Here is a 24,456-nt window from a genome sequence, read left to right on the forward strand (position 1 = left end):
AATACATTTTTCCCTAAATGTTTTTAGAATTATTTGAATATTAAATAAAGATGTTTCTGATTTAAAACCAAAGAGAAGTAGGACAGCAATACGAGCATGACAAGAGTTTATTGCTTCTATACAGTACGGATTCATGCCTTTGTTTCAAAGGTTAATTTCTGCATGGTTAAATTAAATAATAATGCAATGAAATAAGAGTAAAAAAACAAATTTTAAAAAGAGGAAAGCATATGTAAAAATATATATGGCATGTGTTATTCTATTACTGCAACTGCAATGGCAACCCTGGCCTCCTCCTTCATCTACTCCTCCCCCTGTGGGTAACTATACAGACCCTTCTACAAAAAACGCTAGAGAGCAGACATATATAGAAACAAGAAGGAACACGCTGACCTACCCGGCTTTATACAAATACCTCTATAGTAATTATCCTATCATCTATTATCTATCGCAGATGCTGAAACAACCGAAACCTACGGATGTTATCATTTCACAGAAATCTTTCGCAAAAGAGTTATTGCTACAGATATTACACACAGACAGACATTCCATGTTCTTTCACAACATCCAAGGGATGAGCTCATCAATAGCTGTGCAGGGATGATCACTACCAAAAGGTGTTTGGCTTAACCTCCCTCATATGGTCCAAAGGGTCACTACTTTCATGTTCAGCTGTGTGTTGAAGGATCGATTGTGCAAGGAAATAACAATGTGGTGACGATACTATGAAGTGCTTTAGCAGAGCAACTTCTGCAGTTTCTGATCACCAGCAGAACACAACATACTAAAATAGAGACAAGAGATTTGAGTAAGAGACAAGGGAAGAGGCAATTGAAACTGGGTTGAAAAGAGTGTAAAGTTATTTTACATGTCAGCACGAGTTCTCTGACCTCTCTGTGGTTTGCAGTAGGGTTCATACTCATGGTCCATGGCACAGGTAACCATCTTGAGGATGCGGTGGATAGCGCTGCTGTGTAGCCTGATGTCTAGAGGTCCCACCACCAGCCTTTTAATAGACGTCTCTTGAACCACAGGCACTACCTCCTCCATGCTTACTACAGAGAAATCCTGAGAGCCTGCAAAAAGACATAAATGTACATACCCCGCTAAAAATATATATAGCATGTTCTCTTAAAAATTTGAGGATTCTTTTGCCAGTGAACAAAATTAACACACATTCCATTCACAAGTCAAATTTGAGAAGTTCAATTAAGCATAGAAGGTATCATATATCGTTTATTCTATTCAATGTTTGTTTTCTAAATTAACATTTAGGGTAGCAACATTTCTCCGTATGACATTTTTAATTAAGTATAAGTACAGAAACTTGTTATCTGTTGGATAAAAATACAACAAAGATAGCTGTGGTGTAATGCAGCAGCAGGGACTTGGACCACTGGAATGATGCATATTCCAAATGTCCACTTTTCTCACACAGCTGTCCCTTCATTCATCGCAGGTCCCTGTTCCAGAGGTCCACTTAAAAGGCTCAGCTCCCCGGCAATAAAAAGGGAGAAATTAAAAATAAAAGAAGGGGGTGGATGAATGGCAGTGAGGGAGGAAGAGGACAAAGGGTCACAACTTGCTTTATTCCCATTACATTCCACCACCGTACTGAACATTCTTACAGCTCAGAGTCAACACTATGAATTTAACTTTTTTAGTTGAAAGGTCGGTGGGATGGTTGTGTAACTTCCACAGAATTTTGAAAATTTATAAAAGGGCAACAGGCAGCGCCACTTCCCCTTCCTTTTAGTGCGATTTGGCTGCAATGAATTAGGCCTAATATCAACCATATGGCTGCAGTTAGAATGGACAGAGGAATGATGAGGATGCTGAAATTAGCTGGGATTTAGATGATTTAAAAGTGTCTCCATTTCCTCACAATGAAGAAGAAATTTTGTTTAATCTGCAATGTTACTCTGATGTAAAGTCCATGTTAAGGGTGACCCGGGTCGGTTAGTATTTCAGTTGACTCAGAGTTTACGTTAGTCCTGTGGCAATGCAGGCTAATTTGTTTGGTTGACACTGGATCTGGTCCTTGTTCAAGAAGAAGAGAAACACTGACAGAAGAGAAGCATTCCAATTGGCAGGGGTAACCACAGCCATCCCGCAGAATGACACTTATCCTGCTGTCAAAAATTACTTTGACAGCTTAGGATGACAGTATCAATGTTTTTTTTAATTTAGATTATAATCTACAGCTGACAGCAGCAGGAGGAAACAATAGCCTAGTCACAAAAAGGGTGAGGCACAGTAGAGCAAAAGGAAAGAGAAAAGGAGAGAGGTAAGTAAAACAACACAGCTAAAATAACGGTTGAAGTTATTGAATAGGTTTGACTAGATCTTTATTTCTTCATTTTATTTGGAAAAGGCAACTGTGGCAGTTTTGACAGAAATTTTAATCACTAATCATTATTGTAAGTGGTTGCTTCCACTCCATGAAGCATGATCACCTAACACCATATTTGCCTGACACTCAGGAACATACAGGCAAAATAGGTATCCTATCATACTTGTGCCAAAATACACAGTAGGGGGTTGCTATTTATGCAGATTTAATCTGCATTTTTTTATTGAAATGTGGCACTTGTAAAGCTTCTTTTTTTTTTTTTTTTAAATCTTTGAACTTCTGAATGTCAGTCAGGTAGCTTTGTCATGTTTACACATTGAGAAGCTTTCCAGCAGTATTGAAATAAAATGCTCAGCATCACACACTAAAGCACAGAGGCATTTGTGGGCCAAATATAACATTTCAAATTGAAAGGAGCACGCTTTATCTCTTAATGGGAACTTCAGATCTTTCAAACTTGAATAAACATTCTAGAGTGCTGCAGCTGAGGAATGAGTAACCCTGCCCGTCTTAAGGCTTCTGCCAGGAAGAGTGACATCTAATTAGGCAAGAGGGGCCTATTCACTTTCCCAAGAGCTTACAGGTAAAGAGACAGAGGGGAAACAGTGTTTCAACAAGCAATGGGGAGAGAGAAACTCAAATACGTGTCAGTGCAGACTAAACACTTCTGACAGTTGCCCTCCAGGTAAGTTTGGGGTGAGAGTGAGGACAGAAAGGGTCAAGGACCAGGTGGCTGTGACTGAAACAAGACAAGCTCTTTCTTCGAGTCTCCAGGGGGCTTGTTTGACAGAGCGGAGGGAAGAAAAGAGAAAGAGAAGGAGAGTGAAAGACAGCAAGAAAGAGAGAAAAGGGCAGAGAAAAGAAGAATATGATAGATATAATGGAAAAGAGAAAAGAGATGACCAAACAAGCTCTGTGAGGAGGAATGAATTGGACAATACCTTTGCTGCTGCTGTTCTCCATTGTGTAGAGATAATCCATGTAGAAAGCACCAAAGCGCTGCATGCCCGCTATCTCCGTGTAGGTCTCCTGTCAAACAAAAGCAGAGTTAGGTAAACATGGCAGTAAGGGAGCAAACAAGCTGATAGCCTCCAAGAGTGGCAATGACTGGGGTTGAGGTGGATATAGCAGTGGGGGTCAAATAAGAGATAAAAAGAGTTATTGAGTGGTTGGTCTACTTAGTTTGATATTTGTTGTTTTTAACAAGTCAGTAATATCACTGATTCTTTGAAGTAGTTACTAAGACTTAAAAAGAAAGGAGATGCTTTACTATAGCAAGAAGACAAAACTTAATGTGTAAACTAAGTACAAATAAACACCTCTTTCAATAAAATTTTTAGGGCACAAAGCGGTAAATTCAGTCAGAAAGAAGATGTTATTTCTAAGTCGGTCTTTCATTATACTTTACTGTGCAAAGGTAAGTAATTTATTAGATATCAAGTCTGTTCTTTATTGAGCAATAAGCTACTGATAAAAGGAATTGAAAGTTTCCTCATTCAATTGGTGCCTGGATGTATGCCAGTGGAAATATGTATCTTATCAACTAGAAGATAGGACTATTTCATAATGAATCAAACCTGTCTGCCTGGGATTATAGCTGACATTTTCATTCCAAGGTTATGAAATAATATTAAGAATTTATTACAGTAGCTTGAATGTAACATAGGCCATGCCTGTATGCAATATAAGTTTGGAAGAAACCATCATTAATGATAATCAATGGACTATGTGATTACAAGTTGTCTATCAATAAAAGGAAAGCAAATTAAGTTACGCCACTTTGTACCTTCTTCAGGTTACTGCAGCCTCACCAAGTGCACATTAATTAAGAAGCAGGCTCCGCCCTGGACAGGTTTGCAGTTTATTACAGGACTGACAGACAAATATAAACACACATATTCAAGCCTCGGAGCATTTTAGTGTTTACATTTGACCTCAGTATTTTTTGCGCTACAGGGGGCACACCTCGACACCCAGAGGAAAGCACAAGTGCTACAGGAAGAACATAGAAATGTCACTTTAAAGATGAGTAGCAATGCGAACTGCAGAAGCACTGTGCAACCCCAAGGCTGTGTATTTACAATTATTCTGAACAAATGAAAACTAAATAAGGGTAAAATGGTAAAAACAGAAAACTTTTATCAAATCTTTGATCTACCTGGGTGTGAGTGCCCTGTTATAACATCACTTATCATCATTAGTTTGCAGGTCAACAGCCACTGACCTTGCCTTAGATAGCATTTGAAAGTTATATTTCTACTGCTCAATAAACAGTGAGAATGAGTGAGCAAGCAAGAAACTGAGAGAAAGAATGAAAGAGGCCCCATGGACATTTAACACCCCACCCTAGACTTACCCACAATTTCTCCAAACAGAGATTTCAGGAGAGCCTTATCAGGGAGGCGGGTTAATGAGTAATATTTATTAGGGGATCTCTAATGGCTCTGGCATGCTTTTGGATCAAAGCCAGGTTGGTTTCAAAATCGCTAATGAATTAACACTAAAGTGTTTGACTTTCAAATATGGATAGATGGATGGATGGGTGTCCAAACAATTGCTTCACTGACGGTCATGAACATTAAGTAGAGTCAACACTAGAGCTATTAGGGCTGATGAAGGAAGCTGAGCGTTATCAGGAACAATAGCTTTAACACTACTACTTAGAGAGTGAGCACATTCCTCTACTGCAGCCAGCAGCTGGGTGACTGACAGAAATGGAAAAATACAAATCCTGAATTTATTGAGATGAGAAAATACTATGAGTTCCACTACCATGAAATGTGGGAAGGTGTCAATGCAGCTTTTCCAGATGAAACATAAAAGGGGCTGGATGTAATTATGTCAGATTACTGTTTATTGACCCAGATAAACTTCTGTATTACAGTAGCAAAGCAATTACTGTGTTTATTTTAGCAAGTCACATTAAAATCATATCCAGACTAATGTGTTGGGAAACATATTTTCTTCTAATTGTGCTCTTAACAGTTTCAGACTCTCAGTGCAACAGACGTTTCATTTAGCGAGGACTGTGTAAATAGAAGGTGTTAGTCAAGAAGTTCATTACGTTTAATGCATTTTTTCAGAGTACTGCTGTTGGTTAAATAGAGCAGGCTTCTGTGTAGGTTGTCAGCTGTAAGATGCACTTTCAGAAGGCTGTTGGTTGGACCTGGAACTGATTGCTGAATTTTTGCCATATGGCTTATTTTCTCCTTTCATTTCTGTTGGTGTCCTTAGAATATTTTGTGTTAAATTTTCTCAAAACAATGCTTAAAGACAAATATAAACTGAAGTAGCTGCATTGCTGCTCTGAAGTAAGCACTCTCTGAAGACCCTTATCTGAAATGTATGGTTTGTTGCTACATTTTGGCCTTCCATCATAGCAGAGGCAGTGTTTGTTTAGTAACATTATTATTTGGTAGAGTAGTAATAGTAATAATACTTCCAGTTGTCTGTTATCATGTTATTGTTACCTTGTGATTAGCAGCATCCAGGATGAACTCAGCCCTGACTCCATTGTTCTCTGGACTTCGGTAGTCGAAGAGAGAGTTGGTAAGGTAAGTCATTCCTTTACTACTCAGGCTGTCCCCACAGCTGAAGAACACTGCATCCTGCAGAGACAACGGAGAAAAAAGGAACATGAGGAAAAGCAAGAAGGAGAGGTTTCACAGAGAAAGCAAGAAATATTTAAGGTTATTTCAGATGACAGTAAATACAATCCAGGCCATATGACATAAAAATTCTATCCACATGTGTTTTAAATATATATATATATATATATATATATATATATAGCTGAATGCACCATTTAATTTTAAGATCTGAATTTTCTTTTTTTTTTTTTTGTTTTTTAGTGGTTAGCATATTTAGCTAGTTAGCATGTGCGAGATTTACCACCCCTCTTGCTCCCACTGTCCCCTCTCCTTTCCCCACCCTTCATCTCTGTCCTATGCATGAACACAACGTGCACAGGACATGCTGGAATAGCATTGTGTGGATCAGTCCAACCCAGTGCCTTTCCCATTTACACTGCCAGAGAGGATTGTGTATGAGCATCGGATATGTTTTTATGCACACACAGAACAGACAATTAGCAGAACAGTTGATGATGGTGATTTCAGTTGAGCCTGAAAGTGCTGTCCTAAACATGTGCAGATGACGAGCCCAATATTAACAGGGCTGAACAACTTGGGGAAAAATACAACTGTGATTTTTCTGAGAGATCGCTTTTGCAAAATAACTTTTAAAGTAAATTTCAGTTCAATATTAACTGTGCAATAGATTTAAAATGTGGTTGGACATGATCACAAATACCATCAAAAACATGACAATCACACAAGAAGGGCAGCATCTGATTTTAAAACCATGGACATGGCAGTTTAAACTCTTGGTCAGACCTGCTGCATAACATACAGTATATCTAAATCGTAACCATTGTGATTTGCTAGCTATAAAACATCTGTACTTCCTCCTCCTGAAAGCTCTCTCCTGGAGCAACAGAGGCTGTAGAAAATGTGGTGTAGGTGCTATTAGACTTTTAAATTGGCGTTTTAATCATTCTCACTCAAGTTTTTCCCTTTCATTTAATTTTTCCTTGAGGTTTTTTGGATGTCTTTACCTCTTCACATCGGTTCATGTTTTCCTCAAAATCCCGTACTCCCATGATGCCTTTCAGGCACAGTGCCCTGCAGCCCACGAAGCCAATTTGACAATCAAAGAAGGGCTCCCCCATCATGAGCACCTGGAAGAAATACCACAAAAACAGACTTAAACCACTTTTAATACTCCATATGTATTCAACTCTACACGAAGAATAAGTTGGAAACTGGATAAACTATTGGAAGCAAATGAAGTGCATTAAGTCAGTAAAATTGATAATAGTCCTAACTTCTCTGGATGGCGAGGGAATTTGAAAGTAGTAATTAGATTGAGGCAATGTCAGCTTCAGAATCCAGTCCTCAGCAAAGAGAACATCCAGCATGTAAAGTGTCTTAAATCAGTCGACCAAAACCCATAAACAAAAACATAATAGTGTAATAATTGACAAAAATTAATTTGATTGAACTACCTATTACACTGTAATAAAATATGTCAAACTAATGACAGTTCAAGGCTGTACTACATATAATGTGCAATATTGCAGACAAAACAGTAGGCAGTACAATCTGTGAGGCTATGTCGGCTCGTGGTTGCTGTCGAGGTTGCGGACTCATTTAATCATGATAAAAAAATAGCCAGGGTCAAACGGCTTCTAGTTTCCCCTGAGAGTGATGCATGTTTGCGTGTGGTAGCAGTCCAGCAGCCCCTGTAACCACCAAGGTGTGGTTCTCCCTCACTCAGTGCACCTTTGCTTTTCCTGACAGATAATTAAACAGAGAACACACCAATAAAACTTTACGTTTCACCACACACTCATTACAAGGCCTCATTTTCTCTCTTTTACTAACCATCCCTTTGCTTTTCAACACTTGCACTGCTGGTCTCTGTTCAGACTGCACTCTCTCTCTCACTCTCTCTTTCTCCCAGCAAAAGCATAAATTACAGAAATTGGAATTGGAAATCTCTGAGAATTTTCACATCTGGTAGAAAACTTAGGCGCAGAAAAACCCCTTTCCTACTCCAGCCAGGTAATCACAGAAAAAGGTTTAAAAATATTTTTTATGTCGAGTGGGAATGTGCGGAAATGATCACGACTTGGACACCACCGTGTGCACCGCGGGCTACGGATTAGTGACAGGGCAAGGTTTTGTAAATGGACTTGGGGAGGGAATTAAAAGAGAATCTCTGTAGAAGAAAGGAGAAAAAACACAACCCTAAAAAAAAAATAAATAAATAAATAATAAAAATAATAATTTTTGCTGTATTATTAGTAAAATTTCTCTCTTTATTTGAACAGTTAAGAGCTGGGACCTCATGTTTTTCAATAACATTACCATCAGTACAACCGTTTACAAGCCAATATGAATCTAATCTATCTCGTGATAAATACTGCACATTTGCATCAGTAATAAATGCAACATTTTTCTTTTCTCATATCTATTATGACTAGGCCAGTTAAGGATTTCTGACAAATGGACTGAACTTGGGATTGTCAATTGAAGAAACTGATATAGTTGTAATTCTGTTTATTACATGCAATCAGTACAACACAATCCATTAGTACAACACTTAAATAATGTGTGTCCATTCCTATGACAGTAGGTTAGCCATATACATACCTCAACAGTGATTCCTTCTTGCTCCAGGCACAAGAATTCTCTTGACTTGACCTTCTGAGGGCTGTAGTAGCTGCTTTCTGACTGGGTCTCTGTCAGCTGAGATAAAAACAGAGAGAAATTTTATATTTAATATTTTCAGAATGATGAAAATTAGCTCAAAAATCATACACAGGTCCAATAAATACAAAACTGAACAACCATTATTTAAAAGCTACATTGCCTGACCAGGGGGAAACAAGAAAAGGAAACTTTGATTTTACTTTGGTGGAAAAAAAAACTGTGAATTGCTTCTTAAGTGACTTCAAGGGCATCACAAAAATACATTATAGCATTAGACAATAAAAATTGAAGCCCTTACAAAGTTGTATGACACTACCTGATCCAAAAATTGCATGTATTTAAAAATCCTTAAATCAGGTCAAAACTAAGAAGTTTTACAATTAAATATTTTTTAAACAGTGAGAAAGATCAAGATTTTAGTACCTCAAAATGTTGCAAGACAACGGTAATTGAACTTAATGGTAGTCAAAGCAGTGATATGACATCACTAAAACTTGGAAAGCATATGTCTCCTTGTGTGTGTGCGTGTGTGTCCATGTATATATGTACATGATGTGATAAATAAACTAAAGCTATGTAAGTCTTGGATGTGAAGAGCCCTAATAATGCCTAAAACCAAAACCAAAAACATCCAAACAAGGACATTTGACATTTTCTTAGATCTGAGGCTGGATGCCAGCCGTGGGACTTTTCGGTCGTTTTCTGTTTCGAGTTTGGACTCAGGCCAAAAGCATTCATCAAACCACATGACAGCCACTCCTCTCTGATTTTAAGGGAGGCCCCTTCTGGCCATGGAATGACAATCTGAACATGACTAAATCCTCTCACACAGCAAGAGGGGAAATGAACATGTAAACATAGTAGTTTGTTAAGAATTCAGGTAAATTGGTAAAAGAAGAGAAGTTGTTCATTAAAAAAAATATTAGTGGCAGAAGTAGGGTAGGGGTAGAAAGACTAAGAAGAGTGAGCACCTGGTCAAATGGAGTTGGATGGGGTGACAAGGGTACGGAACTGCGATGCTAGTCTACAAACTGTGGGTGTAGGGCAGAATGTGTAGACGCCAAACCATTCAACTTTAACACAGGAAGCAGGTGCAGAGCAAGAAGCAGCTGTGCCTTATTATCCCTACTGATGGAGCAGGCTCTCTCACCCTCGCTCCCTTCCTCTCTTTCGATTGTGATGGTTTAATCACGTGCATGGACCCTCCCACCCCAAACCTGTAGCTCCCCAGGAGTAATGGTGAGTGAGAATGTTAAACTATCTGACCAAAGAACTCCTTTGTTTGACTGCATCAGTGCACAGTGGCACTGACACTAAATAACAATCAGACAGACAGGCATGATGAATGTTTGTCCAATAAGAATACAGGATCGTCCAAGCCAGACTGATGGGGCATTTCTGACTGTGTGCTGACCTGAAATAACACAACTGACAGAGGACTGAGTAGCAGCATAGCACTGGAGCACCAACACAAATACTGATACAGCCAAGAATACGCATGGCTGCTGCTGCCGCTACCTTCTCTGGTACCTCCCCTTTACTACATTTCAGACCATTAAAAGACTTCGGGAGTCCAACACAAATCAAATGATTCTTTATGAGGTATCTTGGAAATGTTATAACTGTGAATGTGAATATTAGGATACCTTTCTTTATGTCTATTTGTCAGAAGTGTAACAAGGATATGAAGGAAAAGTTGAAAAAGACTGAAGGAACACCTGAATTCTGCCATCGGTGCAATAAATGAAAATACCAAACATAAAGAAACAATGTTTTCTAAAATGAAAAATGGCATGACATCTGGCATGCACTGAGAGTTTGGCAGGTGTGCAAAACTAAAAGAGGGGAACAAATGGTCAGTGCTAAACTATGCATTATGTGTGTAAAAGTCATTAAACTACACTGCCAATTTCTCTGATCAAAGGGATCTGGGGAGTAGTGCGTCAGAAATCTAAAAATACCTCTCTGATTTCACATTCATGTCAAACTCAGGTTCAGGCAGTGGTTGTTCAAAGGCATGAAATTCCTTCAAACTAAATACTTCCTTGTAGGAACGAGACGAAAACGTTTAAAAAACCATCCATTCAGCTGTCTGCAATTACTCCAGACGAGAGGCAATTAATTGATTAAAAGAACTCAAACAATACAGGAACAATTTAAATATTATTAGAAAAACACCAAGGTCTGTTCAGCCTGAGCCATACCTTCACTTCACTGATCACACGCACACGCACACGCACACGCACACGCACACGCACACGCACACGCACACGCACACGCACACGCACACGCACACACACACACACACACACACACACACACACACACACACACACACACACACACACACACACTAACATAAGACCAGTAATGTGATCTGAAGTGCCTGAATCTGAGGGGAAACAGATGAATTCCAACTATTCTGAGTGAGCAGACAGGATTAAAGTTTGGGATCCATTTCTGAATAGTCATCATACCATGTATAATGTTTAAAACATTAATGTGACCCGAGATGCCAGTTAGTGGTTACACTACCCTCCCCTATACCGCACACAGAGACAAAGAGGACTGAAACTTCCTGAGTATCAAGCTGTTTTTAAGACTCGAGCTGAAAATGAGCACAAAATAAAAGACGCAGGGGTGGGGTGGGCAGTGGGAGCCGACGAACAATGTATCAAGGATTAAAAAAGTGGCATTACTAACACAATATCTTAAATCTTGAGGACTGTCCGAACGTATTTTTGTTCAAAAGCACTTTTAACTCCAAATCATGTTCATATCACATTTATTTACTGCTGGCTAACATACGCAGAACAATTTAGAAAGTCATAGTGAAAATAAATATAACTTGGTTACCCATTGTTTGCCATCTGTGATACACTTTTACACCTAGAAAAAAATAACTGTCATGCAGGCATTTTTTTTTTTTTTTAATGAAATAATTTATGATGAAGCAGGATTTTTTCTAAGACAGTTGACCTACCTTGAAAGTAACAGAAGCTTTGGTGCAGTAGAAGCCTATGGAAACAATGGGGTCTTTGGGTGTGTGGTGTTGGGGGCTGTTGGGGATGCCTCCTGTCTCTCGCTGCTGGTAGAGGCCTTCCTCCTCTTCTTCCTCTGTGCCTACGATGGTTGGGACGAAGGACCATGCCCAGGACACCCAACCCTGATCTGTATCTTCCAGACTCCCAGACTGCATGTAGAGGTCCTGGCTGGAATACTGGCTTGACCCCTGCCTTTCCATATCGACATCCACCCCTGAAAGGGATAAAAGTCAAAATTAGTTAAAATGCAAACATCAGCAGATGATTTGCTCTAAGTGAATAAGAAATGGGGAAAAAAACCAGGGCCTGAATGTCTACTTTGACTCCTAGAAAGAGTTTCTTATATGAATAGGATAATACATAGACGGTTAAAATTCCACACTTCCAAATCCTGCAAGAACATACAATATAGATTTAAAAAAAAATCTTAATTATCCAAATTAAGAATCCTACAAAAACAAAGGTTATTACATGGACAATATTTTTTGACATGACTGAGATCATTCCGATTAGAGATTCCAACTTATTACTACCAACTTTTTTTGACAACCACTAAATACTTCTGAGTGTTATGAAGTGTCTGATCTGCCAGAAATATTGCAGAAAAGGAATAAGATGTCCATTCAAATTTATAGAGAAAATTTAATCCATACAAAAGAATGAAATGATCAGGATGGTCCCTCACCGTGTTTCTGGAATTTGTATTCCTACTGTTCTTTCCAAACAAGCAGGAGTGTAAAAGTACGTAATTCTCCTGCAATTTTTACTCAGGGAAAGAGGGCAAGATGTAACCAGCTCATCAAAAAAGATCAACTTGTAGCCCTTTCCTCTGCCAAAAACCAGGAGCAAGTGGATGAAAGTCTAAAGTAATGACTAATGGAACAGGGTTGTTTCATGCATTTTACTGATTAGAAATGAAGTATGGAACAAACATGCTATTTAACAACAACTGAACAAATTATCAAAAGGTTTACACGACCCCTCTCAATTGAACTGATCATTTCTTTCGATCTGGTGAGATTAGGCCAGTCAGTTCAAGTTGAGGTGTTAAGGTGAGGCATTCGTATTTTGATTGGGCTATTATTCCAATTATCAATGGTCCATGTAAGTGCAGCTACTGTCTTAACCTAAAAAAATACATGTACTACATTTTCACAAATCACCGCCCAATTTATACTACAGACAAATCAGGGTTCAGACAGAAAAAAAAAACTTTCCCTCTTCTAATGCTTTTACTCCAACAGCCACATCAATTTAAAGAAGCGGGTTCAGAGAACAAACTAGTCAAACCGAGAAAAAACTGCTGATAATGGACGTGTCTATACCCAGTGCAGCACACTAAATTAATTTGTCCATGCCTTCAGGGCAGTTTAATACAAGCAAGTTGTTTCAGCTGTCAACGGACCACATAAAAACAACACAGACCAGGCAGTCTCACAGTAGTTGCTGCCAATGCTCCAGCATGCAGGTGTGTAAGTATTTGTGTGCTACATGAACTCACTGCTGCATGAACTCTTCTGAGAGAAAGGGGAAGTCCACTCCAGTAGAGGCCAGAGGGCACAGCTTGTCAGCCAGCATCCTGAAAGAACAGGGCCTTGACTGGGCCCAGTGGTCACGGCCATCTGCACTGGACCCAACAGCACAGGCCTCAGCCACAAATTAATGTAGTGAGGGATTTGGTCACATATTTGATAAGAAGCCAATAGACTGAAATGGAGGCTATGAGGAAGGTCAATGAGCCACCAGCACAAGTCCAGCTTGGCTAGGGGTGCAGGTGAACACTAGGAATGGCCAGTGCAGAACTGTTTTGAGATGGTGAGGTGGAGTTGACGGGAGCACTGGCTACTATAAGCCACAGGCTGCAGGCCAGGTAAATTAATGCAGAAAGTCAGTGAACTGGTGTGTTGGAGACATGCATAACAAAAGAAAAGCAAAAATCTTCCCCTTCTTCTCAGAAAATCATTTGGGGGTTCAGAGGATCCCCAAACCACCACGCACTCCTCCGTTCCGGATCTTGACCCATGAACCGGTCCCATCATGTCTGTTTCCATACACGTTGGGATAAAGGAAGCTGATGTCAATACACAAGAATGTGTAATCCCATTCCTCACGGCCTCACGTCCTCTGCGAGAAAACAATATTGTCCGTGAGGTCACAGTTTAGGAATCCCACAGGCTAAGGCGGTGAAAATTATGACATATTTTAATTAAATCTTTCACTTTGTGAATTGGCAGCTGGAAATCCCATGTTATGGCTTTTTATCTCTCTCTCTTGAGCTCAGTCTCCCTGTCCAATTCTATCTCTCATTCCTCTTTGTTTCCTTTTTGTTTTCACTCTATGAATCCTTTGAGGTGTCAGTTAAACAAGTTAAGCTCTTTCACTTCACGTCACAGTCTGACGAAGCCTATGTTTGAATTACAAGGCAATCAAAATAAAAGCACAATTACCAATCAAGTGATCAAAACAGACTGGCTTAAGGAGACTTTGAAGTATTAATCCAAAGAAGTGAGTGAAAAAATTCCCAGAGAGTGAAGTGGGCTGGCCAGAATGTATGCTGCCATGTAGCAGAGCATTTCAGTTGTAAATTATCCCTGTTGTCTACTTCACCATGAGAGCAAAAGTAGAACTGGATCTTTCTTCATACAATTAACAATGTAAGTGTGGCATCACATAAGTGAGCACATGTCCATTAAGAGAGTTCAGAATTACTATGTAATAGGATGTGTCAGGGTCATGGTTGGTTTCCCTGAGTCCAAAGTCTTTAAGCGGCAGGGTATGTCAAGCTAGTGAGGAAGTAGGTGTGTGAGTGAGTGAACAGCTCAGGGACACCGAGACAGTGAGAGGGGAGGAGTAAAAGAAGGCAGTGCCCTGTCAGGCCAGTAGATGTCCCTCCATGTTTATAGAGGGAGAGGTTGACTGGTTACCTGACAACTGAGCAAAGGCTACACATGTGCATCTGCTGAGTCTGTGTGTGTTTGGGCTTACATGCATACATGCACATTGACAGATAACCATAGATGCAAAAATACATACCGAAATGCAATGCTTCAACACATGATATCTTTTTTCATTAATAAACCTGCACATGCATACAAAGATTCCCTTAATTTTTTCCAGCCACAGACTATCATCAGTTTAAGAAAAGATGAAAAACCCAGCCTTCACTGAACACCTGACAGACTGCAAAAAAAAGTTTGGAAAAAAATAAATCTCCTATTACTTTCACACTGCCTGTAGGCACAACAGTCCTATTATCACACTCAAACTTGTTTTATGGCACTGATCCAGGTCGTTTTCTCTTGTCTAGTGTTCTATCTACTGTCAGATATACGTTGCTTTGAATAAAAGTGTCTGCTAAATGAAACTGTACAACTGTAGATTATCTGTCTTTTCACTGCTGTCTCACAAGTGATGCAGTCACACATCAGTATACACGCCTACTTACTTTGATAGAAATAATCAAACACATATCAACATATGCATCTAGTACTGTCTTTCATTTAATTCTAACAGTCTGATGGTAATGTCAAAGATTTTTAAAAAGCCCTTTTGGCTCTCATGGCAAGAGAATATAAAGTAACACTACTATGTCAGACAAATAACAGCATCATTCATGCCCACAGACGTGTAAATTCAATGGATTTGGATCCTTCACAATAAAATTAAAAAGTGAGAAGATTATTAAAAGGGAGCCCTGTCATGCCCTGAGGTAGCATAAGGGACCCACATGACATTTATAATGAGATAGCCTGTGGTCTCTGGCTGATTAGTGCGTGATGGTCCATTCTACTCAACAGGAATCTGGGGACAGGGAGGACGAGCTCTCCTTCAACACAAGCACTAAACACCGAGTCCCATGCACACATATAGAGTGCAAGAAGCCCACATATGAAAAACACGTAACTTCAGGCACTCAACTGCTCACATACTGTATATGCTATACAGGGAAGTGTACACACACCCTGCCACACTTCAGCAGCTACAGTCCTCGGTTCATAATTCTTCACATACTTGTTGAAACCATACAGCTTCACTGTCGTGACCAGCTGGTGCATTCAGGCATGTTAGTCATCTATGATTCCAGCTGTTTAATTTTTTAGTGATTCACAGACTTCACTAAATTTCAGACAGAAGGAAAACTAGCCACATGATCCTGACTGAAAGGTTGCTCTGGTTAGTGACACACAAGTATCCCGCACCCTTCACCTATTAGGGCTATTCATTAATGAGACATTGGCACTTACCTACAAGAGAAACATTCAAACAAACAACATGTAGCCACAGTGAATCATGAGCACATAAACACATTACGAGGTTTTTCCCACTTAAATTGGCAAAAAGAAAAACACCTTCACATGAGGGAAAAATTAAAATTTCCCTTGGAAATGTTCTAGAAAGAAACACTTTAAATTAAAAGTCATGGCTTATTAATGTAACACAGCAGATTCACACTGTAGTCACTACTTTTGTCTCCATCTTTTGTCCACATGCACAGACACATTTATCGTATAAAAACAACAGCGAGAGTTCAATCAGTACAATAGTATCACTTACAAAAGCTCACAGCAAGAGTAAGTGAAGGAAATACATACACAGGGTAATGGAGTCAAAATATACAGTCAAGACTTACCACAAGCAGCATATGGGAAACCAAATGAATGTGACAAAGTGCTATGTGCAATACTGCTCTCATGTTCCAGCAATCATGTGCCAATGACTGTCTCCTACAAACTACAACCCACAAACTAATAAATATGTAAGCAAGCCAAGTCAGTCACTATAAGTACCAACATAGAATTGTAGTTCTCAGAAACTATCTGTAGTAAAGGCATTCTGACCCAGTTAGGAAAATTACTTTTTGTTCTATGTTAATATAAAAAAATAACCTCAGCTGCAATTTTCTTCTATTATTTTCAGAATAGTTTAGCTTTATTCCTTAAATCTGAAATGAATATACTGAAAACCATATGTTCATGTACAAGCTCGGACCCCTCCCAACATACACACATCTTCCCACTACAGTTCATACACGCACAACTGCCCCCTGCCCCCTTCAGCTTCTTCACTCTGTCGATTACTTCCAGCATAACAAGATCTGGGGGCGCTCAGGTTCCAAGCACTGGTCCCCTCTTGTATATTTTTGTGATGGGATACTAATTCATTCTCAGAGGCTCCGCATAGCAGTAGCATGACACCGACTCTTACATCTGGCATTGGACACCGAACTGGAAGCAGCGCCAACTTGCAGTGAAAGTTCCAGGCCAAGAGGCAGGGAGCAAGTTAGAAGGAGCGTAGTGTGCTGCACTGTCTGCCTTCCCCTCTGCCCATCACTTCTACTCCACCATAATGTGCTCCTGGTGCTACAGACGCTGATTTAGCCCTGCGGGACCTGGGACTTGATCCTGTTCTATTTGGCAGGAATGAGGATGAGCAGTTAGGGAGAGAAGAGCTGGCCATTCAGGGAATGAGGTGGGGTTTTTTTTACGGGGTAACTGCAGCTGCTAAAGTAGTATAGAGTAGTATATAGTCTGTGTAAAATTTGCGTGTGTTTAAACGTGTATGTGTGAGCGTCTTGAATCCACATACAGCAAAAGGCTGTGCGTAGTACAGTGAATGTATGTTAGCATACAGTGTGCCTATAAGACACACAGACTGAATATGTGTCTTGCTCGGCTGCTGGATGTGAGCAGTGTAATTTCCTGTGGTGCTTCACTTAGAAAGACAGAGGTGAAGGCATGTTTGGTTCATCCTTGTTTTTTCTTATTATCCTCCTCTCTCCTGCCTCTATACACATGGAGGCGATCAGGCCTGATGACAACGGTCTGTGTCGAGTTACACACTCCAGATTTTGTTTGTGGAAAAAGCAGGAGGAGCGCACACTATGGTCAAAGCGATGTTAAATGTCCCATTTAGGAGCAACAACAGCATATGGACAGAACAGAACAAGGCAACGTGCACGAGTCTTGAACATGCTGTACAGGGACTATGCTGATATGCAGACTGCACGGAGAACTCAATATATAACTACCAAATGAATTTTGATGAAGCCGAATAATGGCTGCAGAAAGATTATACTGTCTCATTGTAAATTTGATTTATTTTGCTGTGCATACCTTTTGACTGGTACATAGGTAAAAAATGTGAAGCTATAGGACAGTTGTTCAGGTAACAAGAAGGACCCTCAGCTACAAACCAACAACAACAAAGAAAGAGTCTAAGGCTCGGAGACAAAAGTGTCAGTACTCTCCTTGAGAGAAATCACTCACCAGGTAAACTTGTTCCAGCTTCCCTGACATGACCAATGCCTTCTTCACCTTCACCCTCTTTGTGTCCTCCAATTTCTCCATAGTAGAGTGCAATAATCAGCTCTAAAATTCGAATAAACATGGGTAATTGCTGATCAGTAATAGACAGCTTCAGGCTCTCAACCATGGTCTGGATCTGGGAAAACATAAAGCAAAATATAAGAGATAGTTTGCATTTTGAAGTTTGATTTGGTCAGTTATATGTTTACATGTAAAAAGGCTACAGGCCCGATGCCTTGTGGTGGGCTTCCACATACTGTAAATAGAAATGTTTCATAGAAAGAATTGGATAGAATTGTCCAACTCCTTGTAAGAAAATGTACGGATTCCAATCTTGCTAACTGATTTATGCTGAGACACAATCTCTGCTCTTGTTAAACAAAGCTATATGATGACCCGCAGCTACAAACCACAAATTATGTTCTGAATGTGAGCACATTTACAGTATAGAGTAACAATAGGGAAGTAGAAGCATTCAACAATAAAAAAAATAATGTCAGGATAAAACAGGTCTGTCCAAATGGAAACAAATGCACCCACAAAACACATATAATGTGAACCAGTGTGTTTACAAGTCTCATCTACAGCAGCTACAACACCTATGTTTGTATGAAATACTATACGGTGTAAATAAATTTTAAATAACAAAATGAACAACTTCAGGCTCTTCAAATGTGCTACTTTTGCTGTGATTTAACCACGTCTGTGTAGTACCAATGATTTCCTGCCAAGAGCAATTTCTGACTGGTTGTATGTCACAAGTAATAGCCTCTCAACACTGACAGGTAAATGTTGAGACATTAATATTAAAACATAAGCAAACAAAGGTTTTACAACTAAGTTTTCTGTTAGAGTTTGTGTATTCAAAGTTCTGACACCAAGATTTTTTATTTTTATTGCAAATTTAAAGTGTTTCCAAATACTAATATTTGATATTGACTCTGAAAAACACATTGGTTTACCGCTAGTAGTTTCATCATAGTGGAGGGATAACAAATGCAGTGCACAATAACATAAACCACAGACACTCTATTTTCTATAAAAGCTTACAAATCCTTTTGAAACATTGGTTTTACCAGTGAAAAGATGCATTGTTGTTAATAATTAGTTATTCACTATATTTTTCAGTAATACATAGTTTACATCTGATTCCATAAACAAATCTCTACTGCATTTATAAAAAAGACAGCCAAGTCTCAAATATATGATTCAACAAATATCTGCTGTCACTGGGATTTCATGGGATTATTGTGAAGTGAGAGGAGTACTTTATTGAACAAAACTGCTGTTATTGTTTTTAAATAAAACAAACTGATTATCAACATCATTGGTGTAGTTTAACAGCTGTTGCTTCATGACAGATGAGAGAACTGTCTCAACTAGGTGCTTGTAATTACAAAAAATGGTGAACTAGTTATTGACAAAACATTGACTGAAGTGCTCAAAATTGGAATAGTATATTCTTTTTGAGAGTAACGTTTTCAACCTTAATTTAATGACACAAAAAGCTAATTTTCCCAATATACACTGCACTAAACTGAAATCAAATCAAATCTCTTTAGAGAGGATTTGAGTCAAAGCTAAACACTGATGCTACTTCTGTGATACATGATGTTATACTGTATGTAGCAGTATCTTGCATTCTTGTGTAAGAAGTCAAATCAAGCTAAAACAAACAGCTGTCTTCTCCTTATATTCAAAATGTCACTGGATTAAAACAAAGAACTGAAAATAGTCATTATCCTGCTATTGATTAATAAACACTGTTACTTACAAAAGTAGGTCACTTGATTTACTAACAACTGTGAGCTGCTATGACAAATGCACATTTTCCGGCATTTTGGTCAATAACACAAGGACACAAAACCAGTCATTTGATTCCAGTTATTAAGATATTACTAAACTGTAGAGATGCTTACTTTGATGACAGATGGGATCTTGGAGTTGATGTTGTCGTAGGTAAAATGGAGACGCGTTCTGAAGGAGCATTTGTACAACAGTGGATCCTGGTAAAATTCGATCTTGCCACTAGCATTCCGCTTGTCCAAGCACACAGTACAGTCAGCAAAGTTGATCACTTTTCTTAGGACCAGCTCTGGAGCTACACAGAGAGAAAAAACTAAATTAGTGTGGACTATTACTGACTGTTACATATCATTAAATACAATGCAATTATATATACACTAACAGAGAGCAGGCCCTAACAGTAAATCCTCATTATCTGTGATCTAGAAAATCAGGGGATAACACTCAGTATACCTCACAGAGTTCTTGTGTAACATGACATTTACAAAATAACAACCGTGTGTGTGTGTGTGTGTGTGTGTGTTATTCCAAGAATAATTTCATTCTCTGAACAGTGCCAGTAACTGCTGTTGTAACCACTACTTGCTTGACATTTTGAAAAAGCACCCCCTTTACAAGAAATCCCATAGTGATAACAATGACTGAAAATGACTACTTCATGTTTTCTCTGCTGATATAGGCTATTGCATAAAGAATCACTTAGTTCGTCAAATTATGTTGGTAGTTCAAGTTTAAAATAATTGTAATTCTCTGACAGTAACCTGAGAAACCAAGGAGTTGGAGCCATCCATCAGACACTACTTTACTGGAGACGACTAAGAGTCAGGTGGCTATACAGCAGGTCCACAAGTAACTAACAGTAAGAGTATGGAAGTAACTAACCACTACTACTCAGGTTGTGCAGTTTATCAAGAACGTAAAAATAAGACTTCTCTGGCAGCTGATGCTGGACATTCAAACAAGCAGTCACATTCAAACATGTCTGCTATTACTGTTTCACCTTAGTTTGAACTAACAAAATGAAACACTTACTGTAGTATATAGATTACTGTCTCAGTGGATTTACTGGTTAATCCCACTACCTAGGAATGTAAGCAACTATTGCTCACCAGTGATGTCCATGAAGGCCCTCTCCCACATATCATCCACAGTGTAACACTCTGCAGAGGTAATGTTGACCGACAGGACGATGTCATCTTCCACGTACTTCAGGATCAAGTTGTTCACCACAATGTTCACATTGTTCACTACACGTCTGATCAGACTTTGCACGTAACCTACAAACACAGAGGGGAACACAGGAGAAACATGTTAAACTGCACATTATGTACACATAAACAGATACACAAAACGCATACCTGATCACAAAGCAATAAGCATATATACCGAGAAGCGCAGTACATATTTTACTTTATATCCACTAACATATTAGGGCACATTAACTTTGTGCTGAGACTGTCAAAAAATAAAATCTAGAAATTTATTCCCTTAAAGTCCAGGCTCAACACCACTGCCCCTTGCCATCCTCGTGGACTCGTAAATAAGAGGAGGTCCTGACATGTTATTTTTTTTGCCACAGTCTATGCCTTCGACATGCAAAATGAAAGGAGCTAAATATCCATAAAAAACATTTTTATACCTCACCCTGCATGAGCAGCTCTACAAATCTTGGGAGAATTTATGAATCTCTGAAGAGCTCTCCTCTCCTCTCAGTTGCAAACTCATGTATAACCCAAAACTATGCACATGCTGCCTCAAATATATCCCTCCCAGCACTATTAAACCACTGAGAAGTCTGCGTGTTCATTTAAACAAAAACAAGCTCCGTTGCATGAACACACACACACATATTCACACATGAAAATATAGGACTTTAATACACATATTTATAAAAGATAGAGTTATTGAGGGCACACTGAAACGCTGGTATTACAAATTCCAGGATTTGCAGCAAATTACATAATCTGCCAGTGGTGAGAAGCAAACAACTGAATGGGTGACCAGTGTGAAAAACACTCTGAACACATTAATTTATATGGTTATCCCTCAACAAGTGTAGGTCAACACGTATGGAAATTCACAGTATCAAATGATACAATTTTGAACAAATGAAAACAAGGAAACAAAAATTTTAATTTTTTGAAGGTGAAAGGAGGAAAGACGGCTGCTTTTCTGTCGAGGAAGTGAATGGATGTAGTAACCAAGAGCAAACAGGAGAGAAAAAGCAGCCTGACAGATTGGGTTTCAACAGAGCTGGGGGAGACATCCTGCAGTGTTACCAGTACCTCCTAATGGTCACAGTGACGCCCAGAAACAGAAGCTTTGCAGGAAAAACATACATGGTAAGGTCATTACTCAACAAAGTAAGAAAGAACTTAAAATATTACAGACAGGGGAGTTTCAACCATAAAATATGAAAATATACAGCAATAAATCCTCCTAACCACAGGACCAATGGCATTATTCATTCCTCCCATGTACTGTTAAACACAGTCACTACAAGTTAAAACATATAAAGCTTTAATGCTTTTCCCTTATTTTCCAAACCAAATGTTTTTCTTCCTGTATCTACATGCCTGGCCCAGGGCATAACAGAACCGATAATTAGGCAGAACTAAATGGTGCTGTTGATGAAAATATTTATATGAATTGGTTAACTGTTCTGCCACTTGTACACAGGCCCGACTACGTATTAGCATAATCCAATTGACAAAATTCTCATGAGTTTGCTGCCTGAGCAAACATAGTGGCAGGAAGACAGCATGACATAATATAAACTCAACTCATAAACGCAATGTGTGTTCGTGACATTTGTGCGTGGCCTTGCATGCATGCATGCGCTTGTCTGAGTTGGAGTGTGTGTCTGGCTGCTTTCTTGTATGCATGAATGTGGCCGTGCATGTGTCCATGTGCATATGTATGTGTGCGTGTGTATGTATGCGTGTGTGTATGCATGGCTGTGGTTCTGGGGTCAGTCAGAAAGCTGCTGTCGCACCTGCAGCCTGGGCAGTAAAACCAGCACTTTACCCCCTGCTATTTCCCTCTCTGGATCTAATTTACCCATGTCAGGGTGTCTCTCTTTCCCTCTTGCACTCTCTTACACTTGTTATACCTCTTCTTGCCTTGCACCAAGTCCAAGGTCTCAATCCATCTCTCTGCGAGCCATCGCGCTGCTCTGAACTTCTGTAAACAATTGACACAGCCAGCACCTGTGCTGCGGCCCACAGGGAAGAAGCCCACTTAAAACTGTTCAACCATAAAACGACTGGAAAAACCAGCTCCTTTATGTGATCTAAGAACAGGCCAAGTGCTCTCTTCTGTGCAATACAGGAAAGAAACACTATACTGTACATGCTCACCATTTTTCCTGTAAATGGAAAGTATTAGCCACTATTAGCCATGCCAGATATTAGCCATGGAGAGAAAGACTGACAAGTTCACCAGACAATAAATACGCTGTAAGATGTTCTTGTGGTGTCATTAGTACAGCCAGCAATGTAACCAAAGAAATACATGCAGTAGCTTAGCTCAATCAATCACTATTTAATGTTAAGCTTTTTTCTGAAAAATAAAAAATAAAACATTGCAAACAAAGTTCTATAAGTCGCACTTCTACCACGGTAAGTTTCCTGCAGGACTATGCAAACACTGCAAGCATATATGGTGACCAGGTCACCATCACCTATAACAAAAGCCACCTAAATATGCTTGATTCTATTAGCTTTAGGGCCTCTTGTAGCAAAACGGTAGATTCACAGAACCCAACCATGCATGGTACAGCAGGTCTCCAGAACAGAAGAAAGCTCCAGCTGGAGAAAGCTCCAGCCTTTACCAGTATGGGATATTCTCTATCCATAAGTAGCATTTTCCAGTAATACCAGAACAGCTGCCGTATTTATTTTCTGAGCAAAGACCCCAGTACCAGGACAGCAGTAGCACTGGACCATGGATTTATCTCAAGAGTGTGTTTGCATTACAGTACATGCAAATCTCAATCTCCTTCAGTCACACGCATACCCACACAGGCAGGCATGCATGCATACATGCACAACTCTTCAACACTCAAAGCAACATAAGCACACACAAATGTAAACATATGTAATTTTATACTTTTTAAAATTTCTTTTTGAATAACTTCAGGAAAGGATACTGAGTCCATACGCTATGTTTGGTGTTAAACTAACATAAAACCTCACTTCCTATTTGCCGATTTTGATTGTAACAGACAATTTGTTCTAAAAATGCAAAATCCATCAGATCATGTTTGTGAAGATTAATTGCACTAATTTTGTGGAACAAATTGCAGTCTGTGAAAAAGTTTGAAATGCTATACATAAGATCCAATATGGTGATTACACCAGTTAGGTTGACATGAAAAAACGATTTGTGTCAGCCTTGGGACTTCCCAAAAATAGAAAAATGATTTCTTTAAGCTAACACTAACATTTTTTATACAAAACACATTTAGCTTCCTACAGTGCCTCACAGAAGTCAATTTTTTTTGTGCTTTCTCAAAACAGAGTCCTAAGTCCACAAACTTTGGTTTTAATAGCTCTAGAGTTGCTGAGCTTTGCTGCCAAATTTGATTGGCTGTGATGGTTTAGCTTGGTTTGAACAACAACTTGCACATCATTTGGTGAAGACTGAAACAAATTAGAGGTCTGGGAACTTTT

At 39.2% G+C, this 24,456-nt stretch overlaps 1 protein-coding gene across 5 annotated transcripts in view; it reads right to left on the reverse strand.

The window, feature by feature from the left end:
* Window positions 1-24,456, reverse strand: part of LOC111569393 (intermembrane lipid transfer protein VPS13B) — a 322,692-nt gene that overhangs the window by 271,946 nt on the left and 26,290 nt on the right. For all 5 annotated transcript variants that reach the window (XM_023271473.3, XM_023271472.3, XM_023271475.3 and 2 more), the window contains exons 5-13: window positions 20,893-21,060; window positions 19,897-20,078; window positions 17,939-18,113; window positions 11,612-11,886; window positions 8,569-8,664; window positions 6,969-7,091; window positions 5,824-5,961; window positions 3,295-3,382; window positions 891-1,076 (exon numbers count right to left, since the gene is read on the reverse strand). In XM_023271473.3, coding sequence (XP_023127241.2) covers window positions 891-1,076; window positions 3,295-3,382; window positions 5,824-5,961; window positions 6,969-7,091; window positions 8,569-8,664; window positions 11,612-11,886; window positions 17,939-18,113; window positions 19,897-20,078; window positions 20,893-21,060 — 1,431 coding nt within the window. The remainder of the gene's footprint in view (window positions 1-890; window positions 1,077-3,294; window positions 3,383-5,823; window positions 5,962-6,968; window positions 7,092-8,568; window positions 8,665-11,611; window positions 11,887-17,938; window positions 18,114-19,896; window positions 20,079-20,892; window positions 21,061-24,456) is intronic.

The sequence above is a fragment of the Amphiprion ocellaris genome, chromosome 9, assembly GCF_022539595.1.
Source record: "Amphiprion ocellaris isolate individual 3 ecotype Okinawa chromosome 9, ASM2253959v1, whole genome shotgun sequence".
NCBI lineage: Eukaryota > Metazoa > Chordata > Actinopteri > Pomacentridae > Amphiprion > Amphiprion ocellaris.